At 37.5% G+C, this 18,088-nt stretch overlaps 1 protein-coding gene across 3 annotated transcripts in view; it reads right to left on the bottom strand.

Annotated features, from left to right (window-relative positions):
• Positions 1-18,088, bottom strand: part of TBCK (TBC1 domain containing kinase) — a 90,404-nt gene that overhangs the window by 40,313 nt on the left and 32,003 nt on the right. For all 3 annotated transcript variants that reach the window (XM_068187455.1, XM_068187456.1, XM_068187457.1), the window contains 10 exons: positions 16,980-17,029; positions 16,470-16,599; positions 15,557-15,655; positions 14,298-14,360; positions 13,331-13,457; positions 12,719-12,769; positions 11,918-12,001; positions 9,609-9,694; positions 2,775-2,811; positions 1,231-1,392 (listed from right to left, as the gene is read on the bottom strand). In XM_068187455.1, the coding sequence (XP_068043556.1) occupies positions 1,231-1,392; positions 2,775-2,811; positions 9,609-9,694; positions 11,918-12,001; positions 12,719-12,769; positions 13,331-13,457; positions 14,298-14,360; positions 15,557-15,655; positions 16,470-16,599; positions 16,980-17,029 (889 nt within the window). The remainder of the gene's footprint in view (positions 1-1,230; positions 1,393-2,774; positions 2,812-9,608; positions 9,695-11,917; positions 12,002-12,718; positions 12,770-13,330; positions 13,458-14,297; positions 14,361-15,556; positions 15,656-16,469; positions 16,600-16,979; positions 17,030-18,088) is intronic.

The following is an 18,088-nucleotide window of genomic DNA, read 5'->3' as shown; positions in this document are numbered from 1 at the left end:
CCAGAGCTATATGGAAGGGTTTACAGTGAAAGACAATTTGTGACAACAGTATTTAAAGAGATCACAGAGCTTCATTTATGATAACTCAAAGTTATCAACTTACTGACTAATGCAACTGTGAACTCAGCCTCATCTGCTCGGTACCATATCCTAGAGTACTGCTAACCTCTGTAAACTCTGCAGTTGTGGAGACTGCAACACTTAAGAAGACCTTTTAAATTCTCCTCCAAACTCCATTCTCTCCTTCAGTTCATCTGAAGAAGAACAACTTCTGTTTAAATGAATTATGAATTACTGAATTGCACACATGGATGTTCAAATAAAGTTCACTAAATCCATAATTAGCCCACGAATTACCCTGAAGTTAGAGTTATCTAAAGAAAAGCCACATATTTAAAACAGTGCCAACCTCTTACCTAAGACCTGTATTACATTACTAAGATCCTGAGCAGGAGAGAGGGAATTAATACAAGAACATAATACAAGCACGTTCTGAGTGCCCCAGCATTCCTACTTGTGTTACTACAAACTGAAATACATCTTTCAGGTGACATGGCTTACTCAGTTCAAATGCACTCTACTGTCTTAGCAGGTACTTGCTCAGAAGTAAGCTCCAAACTTTGTGGTTAACTGCAATGTATTTTTCTAAGGGAACAGTTTGTATGGATAGGTTAATCACCTCCCACTGAGCAAAGACACAGAATGTCTGCACAATGATCATGCAGACTCTGATACAGTTTTGAAAGTTATTCAGAGGGCTTTAAATTTCAAATGGAAATATTTAACAGAGTAATTCCAATGGCTTCCTATACTGCTTTCCCTAATCCTTCTACATTAATTACTTCCACAGTATAATTATGTTCAAAGGGAAAATAGGCTAAAACCAGCACCAAAGAGGAAAAGGACTATTCAGAATTGTACTCAATTTATTTAAAAATTCATATAAACTGATTGTGTCTGCATGTGGCATGACTACAAACAGTTGCTTCTGAATTAGTTTAAATAGTTTTAAACTTCACAACAAAATACTCCAATCTTCACCTGGAAATAACAATCCTACTGCATTCTTGCTGATGACAGCAAAAGACTTCAACTAACTACAATAAACTGTAGTTAAGATCCACACACTCTGGCAGCGAGTTTGCCTAAACCTACCATGATTTCTAAGGATATATTTAGAAACACACTGGGGAAGACAGAGAAAAAAGGAAGAAACAGTATTCTCTGTACCTGGCAAGTCTGAAAAAAGGAGAATGCACTCATTGAATCCATTAGCCAGAAGACGATCCCTCAGCTGTTGAAGTATGGCAACTCCGATACAGAACGGGAAGGAGGAATTTCCAAGCAGTAATGTATCCCACAAGTGAAAAATTTTGTGCAAAGGAAAGACATCTGCAAAATGAATAAGCACAATAAATAAAACTCTATAAGCATATACACTCAATAACAGAGTTATTGAATTGCCTATGTAGTTCTTTCCTCTCCCATCTTGAGTGATTTCTTTTTTATTTGGGAGCAAAGAGGACTCAACCTGTTTAGGATCATGTTTGTGTTCACATGCAGTTTGATTACTCCGTAAATAACAGTCTTCTTTTCTTAATGAATACTTGGAAGCATGTGAGTTTTCATATTTCAAGTATGTCAAGAATTAGGCAATTTATTTTTCTTTTAGTACAGTACGATTACGTATTAAGGCATGCATATCAGTTTTTCACAATAAGTTGACATTAATGAGTTCATCAATAAGATCAACTTCTTATAATTAGACAAAAAAATTAACAGAATAAAGAAAAAAATGGCAGAGTAAAAGAAAGACAAAGAAAAAAGCCTATTAAAAATAGCAAGATTTTATATATAAAGCTGAAGGTGGCTCTCTTAAAATATGCTATCTTCCAACAAAATAGTTCTAAGACTTTATTGCACTTGATTGCTTAAGGAAAACATCTCCTTGGTTTTCCAAATGTGGCGATTCTCACGAAGGGTATAGAAACAGGAACAACTGCAAGTACCAGGGCTTTACAGGCAAAATCTTTAGAAAATGCAATCAAGAATCTCACATTAAGTTCTCTGATATTTCATGAGAGAAATAATCTATCAGCTCTTCATTCTGTCACTTCTTTGAAACTTTAAATTCAACATCTGGCAATGTTGATATGACATGAAAAAAATCAGATTTTTGAGAAAATAAGCTTTTAAATTGCTTTCTATACTTGATTTATTGTTCTTTTTAATTAAAACACACCAAATTAGAAAGCTCTTCTTTTTTTCCTAATATACGTGCACAAATACAGTAAACTAGTGCTACCAGAATAACAGCGTGTCAATGTGCAACAAAAATACGATTATCTTCAAAAACAAAGTCAATCTCTTTCTTACATTATTTGAGTGATGGCAGGGGATGGTGGTGTGGCTTTGTTTTGCTTTTTAACTATTATTACATCTTTTTCCAGTAGATAACAGCTTCCTCTGAATACACCCTAAATACTGCATGTGTAAAATAATCCAGACAATAATAACAATGACAATATAATACCTATATAATAATCTAACAATAAAAACAATTCAAAACCACAGGAGAAATACTAATTATTACCAAATCAGGGCAGAAAGTGACAGCCACTGCTGAGTTTTCCACAACACATCCTTGAAAATTATAAGCAGCCTACTAAATGACCTATCATACCAATTAAGAAAGGCTTTATCTGGAAAAGTGAGAAAAAGTAAGCTTAAGAAATAGAAGAACACTTAATCAGAGGGAAAAAAGGCATACTCACGTGTAAACATTGTAAGAAACCAAGGAATCGCATAAAGCTGCCAAAGGTGGTGATGGGGGCAAGAAGAGAAAAAAAAGTTTTGAGAACTCAAGTTGTCTATGGCAGTTGTCAACTACATTAAAAATTGTCTATTTTGCATTAATTCATTTAGAAAGGAAAATAACTGCAGTGGCAGATCTATCACACAACTCTTAGCCTCCCAGAAACTTTTTTCATCCCCAAATTTTTCAAATTATTAGTTTGTGACACTGTATTGAAAACAGTAAAAAAACAATCACCACCCTTACTAGGCTGGTTTGCATAATATAGCCTCCAAAGTCTTAAAGAACTCAAAAACCTGCTCTACTAAACTGTTGCAATTCTCAACAATATAAGCAAAAATTAGCCAAGGATGCCTGAAAAAGCGTAAACCAATTTGATTTATTATATCTTTTTGACTATGGAAGAAAATGGTTTCATAGAAATAACTAAAAGTTCAAATCATGATTTTCAAGAGAAAAAATAAGCACCTCTGTCTTTTTCTGCTATGCTGGTATTTATTAAAACGCATACTTGCCAGTGAAGAAATTAAGGACAGTCTCATTCTCAGGAAATGCTCACTAACATCCAGGCATTTTGGGGCAGTGTCACCCAGAGGTGTCCTGCTTCAGCACTTACACCCCTACGAGGCCCGTGCTGCTGCAACAGCTACAGAAAACCTTTAATGTCTGCAAACTTTCATACTCATGACATCATACAGAGGAAGAGCGAAGCATTTATGACACCTTAAGAATTTCTAATTTTTCAATGATGCATTTAGCAAGGCAAAGGCAAGAGGATCTATTTTCCTGAAACATCAAACTGCACAGAAAGCTTCCATAAATTAGGAATGCAAGAGCGAGACGATAATTGTTAAATTTTACTCAGCTCATACATAGCTCATGTGCTATGAAGATTTACAGTTAAACATAAAGCTTAATATATTACTTTTTAACCCGTAAAAAAGTGCAAATTAATCCTCCTATTGAGCTTTTCCTGGAAGTAAACAAATGAGTAGCAGAAAACATAATTGATATTATGTTAATAAATTACTTCTTATTCCATAAACTCTGAACTGGGTTATGCTCTGACTAAATAATGTACACATTTGCTAAAACACCTTCTTAGCACAGCTCTAAATTATATTCCTATGCCTTCATCTGAGTGACTGAGATCTGAACCTTCCCTAAGCTAAGGAAGGTTCAATGACCTGTTCACCAGTTTTAACAGTCAGCAGGCTTTTATGAAGCTTGACCTCCAGCCCACCAATTGATTTTAAATGCTCAAAATCCAAACCAAATCAATTTCTATCACCATATTAATCTTATAATACAATCATACTATTTCCCTGAGTATATCTATGTCATGTTTTAAATAGATGGCATTCTAGGAATAATAACATATCTTGTTCCCTGAAATATCCCCTGCAGTGGTTGTGATCAGATAATACCTGTTTATCTACATGTTTTCATGCAATACCTGATGCAGTAGGAAAACAGAGTGTCCTGAGGTTCCTCTTTGCTCGGAGGTACCTATTATATAAACCACTTTATTTCCTTGATATTTAGAAGCAATTATTTCCTCCTTTTCATATATATGAATAAAATGTTTTACCAAAGCAGATCCTCATTTTCTCCTAATTTCACAAATACCTCTATCATGCATGCATTTACATAGAAATAAACAAGAAAATACATGAAATGTGAAATTTTGAAGATTATTAAAAGGTAATCACAAGGAAAATCACTGCTTTTCTCCAGACCACCCCCACCAAACCTATCAGCAGTGACATGAAAAAGTAGGTCAAACAATTTAAGTAGAAGGTGTCAGGCGAGCTTTTATTGAAGGGAGTTTTTCCTCTGACTTTAACAAAAATAATGCTTTATGACAAGGAGGTGCTGGTAAGGCCGAAGAGGTTGTGGATGCTGTTAGGAAGCAAGGAAAGGGAAGGCACAGTGCGGGTGGCATCGTGGGAAGGGAAGGGAAGGGAAGGGAAGGGAAGGGAAGGGAAGGGAAGGGAAGGGAAGGGAAGGGAAGGGAAGGGAAGGGAAGGGAAGGGAAGGGAAGGGAAGGGAAGGGAAGGGAAGGGAAGGGAAGGGAAGGGAAGGGAAGGGAAGGGAAGGGAAGGGAAGGGAAGGGAAGGGAAGGGAAGGGAAGGGAAGGGAAGGGAAGGGAAGGGAAGGGAAGGGAAGGGAAGGGAAGGGAAGGGAAGGGAAGGGAAGGGAAGGGAAGGGAAGGGAAGGGAAGGGAAGGGAAGGGAAGGGAAGGGAAGGGAAGGGAAGGGAAGGGAAGGGAAGGGAAGGGAAGGGAAGGGAAGGGAAGGGAAGGGAAGGGAAGGGAAGGGAAGGGAAGGGAAGGGAAGGGAAGGGAAGGGAAGGGAAGGGAAGGGAAGGGAAGGGAAGGGAAGGGAAGGGAAGGGAAGGGAAGGGAAGGGAAGGGAAGGGAAGGGAAGGGAAGGGAAGGGAAGGGAAGGGAAGGGAAGGGAAGGGAAGGGAAGGGAAGGGAAGGGAAGGGAAGGGAAGGGAAGGGAAGGGAAGGGAAGGGAAGGGAAGGGAAGGGAAGGGAAGGGAAGGGAAGGGAAGGGAAGGGAAGGGAAGGGAAGGGAAGGGAAGGGAAGGGAAGGGAAGGGAAGGGAAGGGAAGGGAAGGGAAGGGAAGGGGGAACTGCTCCGCAGCACGGAGCTCGGGACGCGCTGGGACCAGGAGCGCACGCAGCGCTAGTCAATGGTGCCCTCCAGCGGCCGCAGCCCGCAACAGCAGCGCGCCACGCCTCGGAACAACGAGCTCCGGGAAAAGAGCATCTCAACCCTTCGGTGCTGAACCAAGAAACCCAAGGGGGCTCTGGTTTTACTTGACACTTAACTCTCCGGAGCTGGGAAGTACACCTAATATGTAATCAGAGTAGCATCTGAGCAGCCTGAGAGTAATCCACATTAAAAAAAAGAGCCTGTAAAACCAACACATCGTTTCTTAGAGAGACCTTGAGAGGAACAGTGCCATAATTATAATTTTGCTTTGCATCAGGGAGTAATGCCACCCATGTTTTGCCTTTCCTTTCCTTGCTTACTAATAGCATTCATAACTTCTTCAGGCTTACAAACACCTCCTTGTCTTAAATCATTATATTTGTTAAAATCAGAGGAAAAACTCCCTTCAACAATAAGTTATACAGAAAAAGCATAACTTCTTTTTTTCTCTATATACTTTAGCTGTACCATATATTGCAGTTTATATGAGGTGCCAAATCCAAAGATAAAGAGGTTTGGGGTTTTTTTTTTTTCTGCTGTTTATTAAATGCCTGTTTCTTTTTTTTCCTGTTGATGCATGTGTGAAACAGAGTTGTCCAACAATAATCGGAATTTTATTTTGCTGAGTTGTTCTAACAACTGTCCTAACTGCTGCTTTTTGCTTTAATTTTCAGTTGTTAATAAAAACTAGTTTTTTGCTTTCTACAGCTTCTTGTGGGGGCAGGGGGGATGTGGAGAAGGAAATGCTGAGCTCTTCTCCCTAGATCCAGTGACAGGATATGTTGGAATAGTTCAAAGCTGCACCAGGGGAGATTCAGATTGGACATTAGGAAGCCTTTCTTTACCAAGAAGGTGGAAACATTGGAAGAAGCTTCCTAGAGAGGTGGTTGATGCCCCAATGCTGTCAGTGTTTAAGAGGCATTTGGAGAATGCCCTTTATCAGCACACTAAGTTAGCCCTGAGGTGGCCAGGCAGTTGGACTACGCAAGCCTTGTAGGTCCTTTCCAAAGGAAATTGTCTATTCTTATGAACATCTTTCACCTTCCTGCTCCACATTTGAAAACCAGACACATGTACTTAGCTTCAATCCTATATGGTGCCTATATGGCGACAATCATATATTTAAAGGCTTCAGAAAGGTGCAAAAGATAAGGCAAATTGAACCACATTTTTAGTATTAGATTCTACCCACCTATATGTACCTACACAAACAAAATTTGAAGAATGATCACGTTCTTCACAAGATAGAAATATCAGCAATTCATTTTCAGATAATTGTGTAACAGGACAGAGAGAGTACTTCAAGGGCAGGATTTTTAAGATAAAAACCCTATTACTGACACACTGACACCTCGTGTGTATCACCAAAACCAAGCTAAGGTATCTACCTGTGCCAAGCAGCTTCAGCACAATGATAATAAGGAACTGCAATCAGTTTGCCTTCTATGTTAGTGGGTAGATGACAACTGGGTCTACCTTCCATAATTCACAGCTGAAAGTGCTTTAGAGTAATTTATGGCAATCGCTACACTTTAAGGAACATTGTACACTTCTTTGTTTTTCTTCATTAACATGGTCTGCTGTTCAGGGTCAGAATTGGTCAGTAAAATAAGGAATGTGTTATACAGCATTCTATAGGGTGGGGAAGAGTATAAACTTCCAGAAAGTGAGCAAAGGAGAACTGTAAGATTCACTGTATATATTATCCCTCTATTTATATGTAAATCACATAGCCACAGCAATGTACTTAATCCAGGCACCACATCAGCTAATAATATTCACGACTCAAGCTTCAGCAGTGTTCAATATTCTGGGAGCTACGTGACCTGAAGCAAATGAGAAGGGTGCCAGGAACACAATCTTCCCTGCAGCAGAGCCTGCGCTTCAATGATGAAAGATTAATCAGGGTTTACTTTGATAGGATTAGTACTCAAGCACGAAACTCTGGTTCAGATCTCATTACTACAGTGCATATCCTTCACCTTGATGGATCCTGTGCTGCCTTGTTACAGTCACAAAAAATCACCTCTCTGACTAATCTAAAAGGCAGAACAACTTTTACTTACTAAAAAGAACCTGAACCCTGACAGATAATTCATAAAGGACACACTCTCTTCAGAGGTTAATTTTAGAACTTGCACTTTTATTCAATGCAAGTATTTATAAAAAATATTCCTTTTTTGCAATTGTTTACTATATTACCTAATTGTCTATAGATTATCAGGTTTAGATACAAGGCTCATGTACGACTATGTACTCTCCAATGACTAGCAGAACAGAAACTAAAATATAGCAAAACGTGATTCCAAACTATTCCGTCTGACTTGTACCTTGGAAGGCTTCAGTGCAGAATTATAACTGCATAGGCAGACACAAGGAGCTGCTGAAATATCAGATAAGACCCAAGATGGGTTGCTGCTGAGCTCTGGCACAGATTAGTAGCCCACACAAGGACCTGCAAGGTGGTCAGGAAAAGTACATCTCTAACTCTTTGGTGGGAACTAGCATCCTGGACAAAATACACAGGATAATTGTTCTGGTCATCTGCAGCCTCTAAAAAATAAGCATCAAATGCATTTATATAGTGATGCCGCAAAATTGATTCTCCCTCAGGAACTTAAATGTTGCTGTTAACCCTTGCACTTCATCTACCCAAATATTTAGGCTTTCTGCAGATAAATATTCCCCCTTCTCCTCACTTTCCTTTCATTTTCCTCCCACCTGTCCTCTTCAGATGTGTCATCTGAAATACATGTGGCTTTCTCAAACTCCTCTCTTTATTAGGCAATACACTGGCTTTCTCTTTTGCTCATTTTAACTCCACTGTATGTCCTAAATTTTTATTAGTCAAACAACATTATTAAATTAAAAACACTCTCTACAAATGAAAATATGTACTTTCTTTTCTATTACAATATTAATAAACAATATCACAATAAGTGATAATGAGTATCTGCCAGTCTCAAACTCCCACAAATTCTTTTAGGAATGATGTAAAATAAAGGACTTTCAGAGGCTTGGTCTTGCTGCTTTAACTTAAAATATTTCCTAATAAGCATAATGCTTTTCGGATAAGCTAAACTTTGTATTGCTTATAGAAGTAAAGCATATAAATTTCTTACTTATGAAATTTGCATTTCTACATCAACATCTCCTACATTCAGTTATCCTCTTCCATTTTGACCTCTCAGTCATCATCTGTTCTTATGACCAACTGGTAATTACCAAATTTCTAAATGCCAAATATAGAATGATATAGACCATGTCAATTAACGTTACCACTATGGCTTTGCCTAAATCTGCTTTTCAGAAACATCAAAGCTTGTAGGCAGACAAACATTTTTATTTTGGCTTTCTTGACTATACACACCTTTCTAAAAAAAGGAGGAGAGTTTACTATTTACGGTGATAACTAGAAGTGAGGCTCTAAAGAAGGCCTGGTTTTGCTTTTTCCAACAAAGTCCATCCTCTCCACTATTTTTTGGTTGTGTTCTTAATTTTCATTTTCCTCCATCTAAGAGATTTTTTTTTTTCCAATGGGATTATAAAACTCGAGTCTATGTTATGCACTTGTCCCATATTTGAGACACACTCCAGCAAATGACTGCTTAGCATTTTCCAGGGTCTGACATATCTACAAGATTGATGGTCACGGACATTTTCTATAACTTGCAAAATAATGTGTAATTTGTGCTAATCAACAGCATTCAATTAGCTGCACTAATTTTGCTATTAGCACTTTATGAGTACACTAATTTTTTGTATATTAACCCAAATTTCAAAAATAAATGCATATATACCTTTTAAGATGAATCTTAGTTATAATAACTGGCTAGTAGTATTTTTCTTGTATTTACCATCCCAGCAGAACAGAAAAGACTAAAGCACATAAAACAAGAATCAAACCATTACCATTTTATCAGCATATTCAGGAAGGTCTATTAATATGGAAGTTTCACTTTTGTCAAAGTGCTACTGAAGCAGTTTGGAAAGGCATCTTATCCCACATTCCCTCATTTTCCATTTTTTATTTCCTTTGGACAATACTTATAAGGATCCTTAGCACTTACATCTGGAATAAACCCAATTTCATTGAGGTGGTTACTCAGCTCTGGATCATGGAATGCAATCATCTGGGAAAACACTGTCAGGTACTCTGAAATGACAAATCCAAGAATGTTGTCAAAAACACAAGCCATCACATGCTGCTAACTCACAACAGAGCTGTAGGAAAGCCACTCATTCTAAACCTACAATAAAATAGCAAGTGAATACCACTGTTGTACTCCCTGTTACCGTTGCATAAAATACAGAGGAAGAAACATTTAATTTTTCTTCTTTAGTACTTCTCAATTTGGATTTTTAACAATGGTTTAACTTGGCACACACTTAGGTTGTAATGTATGCTTGATATGCAAAGTTAAAGACTGTTAGGTAAGCAGCAAGGAGAAATACCCACATAAAAGATAAAATTTATTACATCTTCAGCCTGGCCTATTAGGTCGATGGGTACAATTTCATTAAGTTGTCTAAATAACACTTGCTTTTAATTGGAAGAGAAGCAAACAGCAGAACACAGGACTGACAGATTTTCTCTGATCTGCCCCTCTCCCAGTTTTGTCCACACTGTCACACACTCTGTTAAAAGAAAGCTGAAGCGGCAATAATTGCAATTTTGTAACAGATGGTAATTCCTTTTCCTCCATGTTCCCAAGAACAGAGCAGTTAGGGCATGGACAACCAGTCCTGGGGAGCAATAGACAGAGAATGCAAACTCTGCTTCCAGAACGTGCTGGCATCTCAATGCTCCACATAGTTTGTATCTACACAGAAGACACATAGCAGCTAAAACTGCAGTGGGTAGTTGAATGACATATTCTTAACCCTTTCCTCTACCTTAAAAAGGCAGGGAAATGACACAGCATCTTCCTTTAAACCTTTATTTATACATTGTTTTTTGACATACAGCCCCAGAAAGGATTAATTGGAATACTGAAAGAAACCTAAAGGGTCCAATCTTTCTGAGACCTTGATGATGCCAGATGTAGAACAGGAACTCAGGAATGCCTACACTAATTTGTTTCACAGAATTCTACTGACCTGTATTTCTAACTTTGGCTGATACATATTTTTGCAAAGCTCCTTAGGAACAACATCAGGAAAAGTATGGATCATCAGGACAGCAAAAAGTATTATTTTTTGGAGCAGGGGGAGAGAGAGCAAAAGTATTATTTTATGGAACAGTATAACCTCTTGAGAAAAATCTTTACCAAGCTATTAATTTTGAAGTCTAAAGTAGTCATCTCCAGAGGAACTTATTTATTCTTTTCATCTTTAGACCTTTGCTGCAAGCAATCTTTCTTTACAGACAAAAGGATGCAAACAAGTTCTCTGGAATAATTTTTCCTAATTTTTTATTCAGTTCATAACACCTCTTACCCATTGTCTTCCACACATACACTCTCCTAACCCTGGCATTCTCTTCTTACATTAGCTCTCTCCCAATTATCTAATATGTAAATGCCTTTAAAGTTTTGTTGATCAGTTCTTAATTACCTTCCTTGAAGACAAAAATGACAGACACTTTAAAGCTGACAAGTTTCACAAGAAATATATTAAAGAATTTATTTAAAAGAAATACAAGGACAGCAAGCCATGCTGATACTCAGTATGCAATAAACATTCATAACTGCTTGTAATTAAAAACATTAATTACCACCTGTTTCTTTTAATTACTAATGGCTTTTGAAACAGCTTCTTTTATTTTTTAAAGACTGTCTGGAAGACAAATTATCTTCCCAACACAGACTGTGCCAACGTGACTTTCTAGGCGGAGACAATTCCTTTTTCATGTTTCCATGAAATTTAAAATAACTTTTCAATTAGAACAGACATTCCTAGCTATTGTTTTAATTTATCTAAGTTACCTATATACTTGTTGAAGGCTAAACTATGGAACATTATTCCTCAGGGTTTTCCAACTCCTGTCCTGTATTGAATAACATCAGCTGCTCAATAAGAAATTCCCCTTGAATCCCTATTTTCCTGAATACTATAACTTTCAATTTCTGAAGAACCCCTAGTTTGTACTCTTCTTCTTCATTTTCCCTTATTGTCCAACAGCTCCTCTAACAGGATGACTCTGATCACCGGAAAGGTAAGCCTTTGCAATGTAACACTGGAAAGACTATTTGCTGCTTTCACAACTTTGCAGGATGGACTGAATGAATCCTTAACACTTTGTTCCAAATTTTCTTGCGCAGCAGTTACATGATTTTAACTGCATCCCAGTTTTGCAACCCCTTGAAAAAGTGTATTTACATATCCAGAAACAATCCTACTTCTCTTAGAACTACACCAAATAAAGGGACCGACTTACCTTGAATAACATGAGAATTATCCTTCAAAAAGAAGTTATACAAATACTTTGGAATAAAAGCAGACATGCAGGCATATGCCAGAGCTGAAAGAATTAAAAAAACAGATGCAATGACAGAGGCAGAATTTAATTACACCTTAAAAAGTTAATTATTAACCAGATAATAAGCATAAATTCTTAAATCAATCTGAATCAATCTGTACACAAAAATGATTGCATGCACAGTAGGTATAATAGGAGCCATCGTCCTAAGAAACTAGTTTTCCCACACAGAGACCTTATATAAAGAAAGCCAAGTACAAGACAGTAAAATCTTGGATTACACCTGTTATGAACAAATCACATTCTAAGAAGATAAAGGTCATATATCTAAAGCTGATCTGAAACTTTCAGGCAAAACTACCATCAGCTTTTCTGAACAAAGCTGTCTGACAGTTTAACACTTAGGTTACCAAATAATACATTCACCTGAAGCAAGGCTGAACTACAGCTTCACTGAAAAATACAAGTGCTACAGCAGCATTTCTTCCTTTTTCCATTCAAGACTGTTTGTGCTTTAAAAAAAATATCATTATTGCACTTGGCAACAAACAGTACTTGAACCCCTGCTTGAAGAGCAGTACACCACATGCAGTTTTCAAAACTCCAACCATTTCTTTTGACCTGTGACAACAAGAGCTTTAAAATTCCTTTGTAGATACAGAAACTTCCCATTTCTAAGTGGATTCACACATCTGTCTGCACATAGATACAGATGAGAGACTGTGCTTTTCTTCACTCACTGCAGAAAAAGGTACTCACCTTCATTGTTAAAATTCAAGTACAGAAATGGTGCACAAAGAGAGTCAAGACCTAAAGAGAGAAGAGCCATGAAGAAACAGCACAAAGAGTTCATTTATTTTAATGCACAAGATAAAGACATTAATTTATAATGAAAATTTGCACACTAGATACTGGTTCTGCATTATCAGGCCTTCACAAGTAATGGTGAGAACAACTGTGAAATATATGCATGAAAACAGCAAGGATTTCAAATTGTTCAGCTATATTGCCAAATTGATTATTCTGCCAAGGCATCCAAGAAATGCCAATTACTGTTCCAAGAACTCAGCAACTTTTGCAGTATTATCTTGGAGCTTACTAGCAAGAAACAGACTTTTCTTTTTAAAATAAAGTGACTGAAACTTATGAAGACTGAATATATAACAAAGAGTGGGGCAATATTTTATTCCAAATTAAATATAAGTTATTAGGATTTAAATTTGCAATAACCCACAGATTCATTCTTCAAAGGAAGCAGAAAGGAAAGCATCCAAAAAAAGGCTTATTGTGGGGGTGAAAAGCAGGAGGTACTTTTAAGTCAATCAAAGCTTTCCATTCAATTATCTGCCCTTGCCAACCAGTCAAACTCACCTTGCCAGTACACCAAATTAGGATGGGAAACAACCCAGGCCTTCAATACACGTCTGAACTTTGCATGACCCTCTGGTGATGACAGCAGTTCATCATATTGATGGCAACGAGGAATATCAACTTCAATCTGCACCACAGCCAAGCATACAAAGAGAAACTGGGATGAGTGGGGCAGCACTACAGCAACCTTGCAATACTAGAGGTAGCAGTCAGCCAAAATATGTAGGTCAGACCACCATCATACACGATCTGCTTCCTCCATCACTCTCAAAACCAAAACTGACAGGGAACCTAACACACTTGTCAAAGTTTAAAAATAGAGATTTCTTTTTCTTCTCCTTTTCTACACTCTTATTTTTAAAGGGTTCTAGCCCTTGAAAAAGGCAGAAAACAGATGACAGTTACAGTTTTTTTACTTCTCATTATAGGTGGTAATATTGCTTTGCTCTGAAAGGTAACCAAGTCAGAGTTCTCAATGTTGCAACCAATTTGATGGAAAATTTTTCTTCACCCAGCTGAAAGGAACAGTTGTTGTTTGTAATGTCTTTTTGTGTCTGGTAAGAGAACATTTGAGAACATTCTCTTCTTGGAGAACCAAATTGCTCAAACACCCACTTCTATGAAGTACAGCTCACATTACAGGACCTCAGCATTATGGCTACAAGGTCCAACAGGCACAACAAGCATTTGGTAAACCCAGGATTTTTAACAACAAATCATGAATATTGTTCACTACACTGCTTGCTGCTACAGAAACAGTGATATAAAGTAAAAAGGGATTTCAGCTTCCCCATTTTGCAAGTTGAGTTAAAGTACTTGTGTTGATCTGTTTTGCAAGATTTTTGCTAGAGTGTAAGGCTGGAGGGCAAGGGGAACCATATTGCTGTTATCCACCACGTGTGCTGCAATAGGCAAGTGTTGAGTGGGAAAGATCTTCAAATGACAGTATTTGGTAACATTGTCTTACTTGTCTGTCTGTAGGAATCGGTGTGTCTTTATCAATGGCATCATATTTTGCTTCTATGGCACCCTAAATGTGGAAGAAGAATATTTGAATTTAGAAAGCCCCTGCCAACATAAGTGCATATGACAATGTACATGCTGATATGAGAAGCTGACTGTTTTTGCTAGGAACTTTAGTTAGCAGAAGAACAGAAGATTCCAACAGCTTAATTTCAACGAAACCATCTTTATTCTGTTACTAACTCAAGACATACAGACCTTCCTATATAGATCTCCTCAGCACGATCTTCAGTCATTTTCAGTTGTTTACACGGAAAGCTATGCACTTTCTAGTTTCCCATTTTCAAGTCAAGAGATGCTCTCAGTTTAAATACAGTGCTTACCTCAGCCACCGGCAAGTGGCTTTCAGCATCATCTCTAAAGGCACTGAATCCAGCTGCCTGTTAATTGATATTGCCAAATTGACTTAAGTAGCCAGTCCATGCATAAAACCCAAGGCACGAATATTAACAAGTCCATTTTAATGTTATGGGACAGGAAAACACCCATATTTTACAGATGGCAAGTTGCTGAAGCATGAGAATTGATTCATTTCCTAAGACGCAGGTTACAAGCCCGACCAGCAGTTTTTCTTCACCTTTACAGCTTTTTTTGTTGATCATATTATGTAGTATTCAGAAGATCACATCCTAAGCTAAATCTCCTGAATAACCTAGGATGTGTTATCTCTAAGAATCTTTATGATCTGCCGCTGCAGGGTTGCAAGCAAGGTAAATCCAAAAGCTGGGTAGTCCAGCAACTCTGTGAGGACCCCTTATTTTTGGGACATTCCATTGTCCAAAAGAACTGTCTGTATTTGATTGACTTTTTCTCCATTCTTTCTGGGAAGTGTATTGATTGGTAGGTAAGAAAAAGACATTTCATGTGTTTTCTCCTGTTTTGTTCAACTACTGCTGGAGCAAGACTGTGAACTGCATTTGTCAAAATATTAAAAAATCAAAACAAAAAACCTCAGTTAACTACCAAATGTCAGGATATTATTTTCCACTGAAAATAATAATCAAAATTAAAGGCAGTCGAGTTCACATACGCTTTCTGAAATCAAATAACCTTACTTTATTTGCAAAATTTCATTACTCATTTTGTTTGAAATTCCAGTAACCTACCTGCCAGATCTTTAAACACATTCCAGCTTCCTTGTCAACCCCGTTCCTAATGCACTCCATCCCCAGTCAGTACTGGAACTTCTCTGAACACCCTTACCTCAACACCCAACAAGGCAGCCCAGGTTATGCCTCTCAAAAGGGGAGGGATGTCAATCCTGGCTTCTTTCCAAATTTGGTTTTTCTTGTATGGGTAGGCCTTCAAAGAGAAGAGATTAACCACAAAAAAAAAAAAATGTTATCAGGTAACTGAAACAATTCAAATCCCAAACCTGGGACAGTCTTTCCCCAAATGAAAGCAGCAAATACAAGCTTCACAAGAAGTGAATTTAATCCCTAACTGGAAGGCCTGGATGAAAGACTACTGTTTGATGTTAAAATATCTGCTCTTTCTCATAAATGGATCCATGTGCTTTGGTATATACTAGATAGATCTAGTAATCCAAATTTGTACAATTTTCTTCATTTTTTCTTCATTATCTTTCTTTTCATAATATATATCCATCTTGGTTTTATTAAACATTTTTAGTTTATCCTTGATAATATGCATCAGCTCTCTCATTCTTAAACAGGCTATCTCTCTGCAGATATGTAAATTAGGGGCTGCTATTCCTTTATCCAGTATAAACCTCACATTTATAATATGGCATTGCCATGCCTTTGCCATTTACTGCTTGGAAATGCAGAAAAGTTACAGACATATTTATACCTATAATAGCTTAGTCTATTATGAAATAAAGGATGTAAAATTATTTTCATCAGTAAATAAACAGTATTAGCAGCAGCTCTATTTCCATGTGGATACCTTAAAATACACTTTTATATTCACCAGTGCTGAGAATAATTTGTTCTATTTTTATTGTCAATCTTCTTATACTTCGGAAGGGTTTTTCCTTCCCTCTTTTCTACTATGGTCTCTTGTACTTCTGCTTCCTTTTACAATTACTTGGTCTCTCTAAATCTTCCAGTTAACAGACCAAATGCAATTATCCAGCATCACAAGGACTCCATACCTTCAACAGCCTGTCAAACAGGACAATTCTATTTAGCTGGTACTCTGTGTCCCTCTCCCGGATGATCAGAGGAAGAGTAGCAGCTGCAGAGAGCTCATTGCTACTATTGGAATGAGGTAAAGCTGGCTGGCTGGAAAAAAATGGTAGTAATAGTGAACAGCAAGACAAAACAAATCACTTGAAAGAATTAATACATGAAGCATTTCATAGTTAGAAACAAGAATAAACTAATAATTTTGAATATTCAACACAAAGAATTGATTTCCAGGACAGAGGCTAAGATCCTCAGTTTGGTATCAGGGCCTGAAGTGCAGCATGTTTATCAGCTCTTGACTTTCAGAGCCAAACAAAGGCATGTTAGTTTGGCTTTTGGGAGGCAGATGCGTTTATCTATGCAGTGTGCCACTCAAATAAAACTAATAACTCAAAATTCAGTGTGTTACAGATGTACCAACTTACCAACTTACCAGCTAACAAACATTACAGTTACCAACTTACAAACATACTTACTCATCTTCCAGCAATGGATAAAATGCTTCTCCACCAACATCCTTCAGTCTCTGAAAGGAGAAAGAAAAATAATTTGTTATCAGAATGCTGGTCAGAATTCAAGTGGAAATCTTAGTGGAATAAAAAAGCTATTAAATAGCAATTAATTTGTCAAATTCAATAACTTGCCTTGAGACCCAAGCATTAGCTCAGTCCTTTGCCAGCAATGAAGCGTATTGTCCATTCAACAATAAAACCTTTTGCTAATACAAGCTTTCGGAGCTGATGGAAGTTCTCCTGCCTAAAGATATCCATAAACCTATTTCCACACAAAAAATCATTTATAGGCACCATGGATTAATAGATCTATTGTATTACACAGTTCATTATTTCCTCATTTTTCTACATCGACTTCCTATCCAAGTAGCTGCAAAGCAACTGCCAACTTGCTTTTATGGTTCTAATCAGGTCAGAAGTTATGCAAACTTGAATTCCTTGTAGGAAATACACTCAGCAAAGGTGACAGACAAACATGGCTGGATTTTTGACTGAAGTTTTCAGACCTCTTAGGGTGCATGATTAATGTTTAATGACATGCTCCCTGCAGTGCTCTGTTTTGTAGTTCAGCCCTCAACTTGCAGGCACACAGCACACAGCCTGCTCCTCTTGGGGCTGACAGAAGAGTTCATTCTCTGTTCACTCAGTACTGTTCCTCTTTTGATTAAAAGCATCATGCTCTGCCCTATAAAAGGTGTCTGAAAAATTGCACAAGTTGAAAAACTTATTTCAACTAAAGCTGCAAGGTTCAGTCTTGCATGTTCCACAAAATTAAACTTCAGTATGTAATTATTTCCTGTTGCATTTATAGAAGTAGGCAGCAATATCTAAAATCACAGATCAAAATGTTTAAAAAAAGCCTTAAAAACTGCCCTCTAGTGAGAACAACAGCAGAAGCTGCAGTGTGTATTATGTTTAAAATAGATCTTGCATATTTTTAACCTCCCTCCTGCCTTGCAAGCCCCACTGATCAACTGAAGAAAATAACTCAGTTCTTTGGTCTGCCTTGATGCATTTGTCTGAAGCAGTGCAAAGTTCTACTGAAGAGATGTGTTTACACAGTGTTTGACACA

The sequence above is a fragment of the Anomalospiza imberbis genome, chromosome 4, assembly GCF_031753505.1.
Source record: "Anomalospiza imberbis isolate Cuckoo-Finch-1a 21T00152 chromosome 4, ASM3175350v1, whole genome shotgun sequence".
In the NCBI taxonomy this organism is placed as follows: Eukaryota; Metazoa; Chordata; class Aves; order Passeriformes; family Viduidae; genus Anomalospiza; species Anomalospiza imberbis.
Note: the sequence above shows the minus strand (reverse complement) of the source record. Positions and strands in the feature narration are given on the sequence as shown.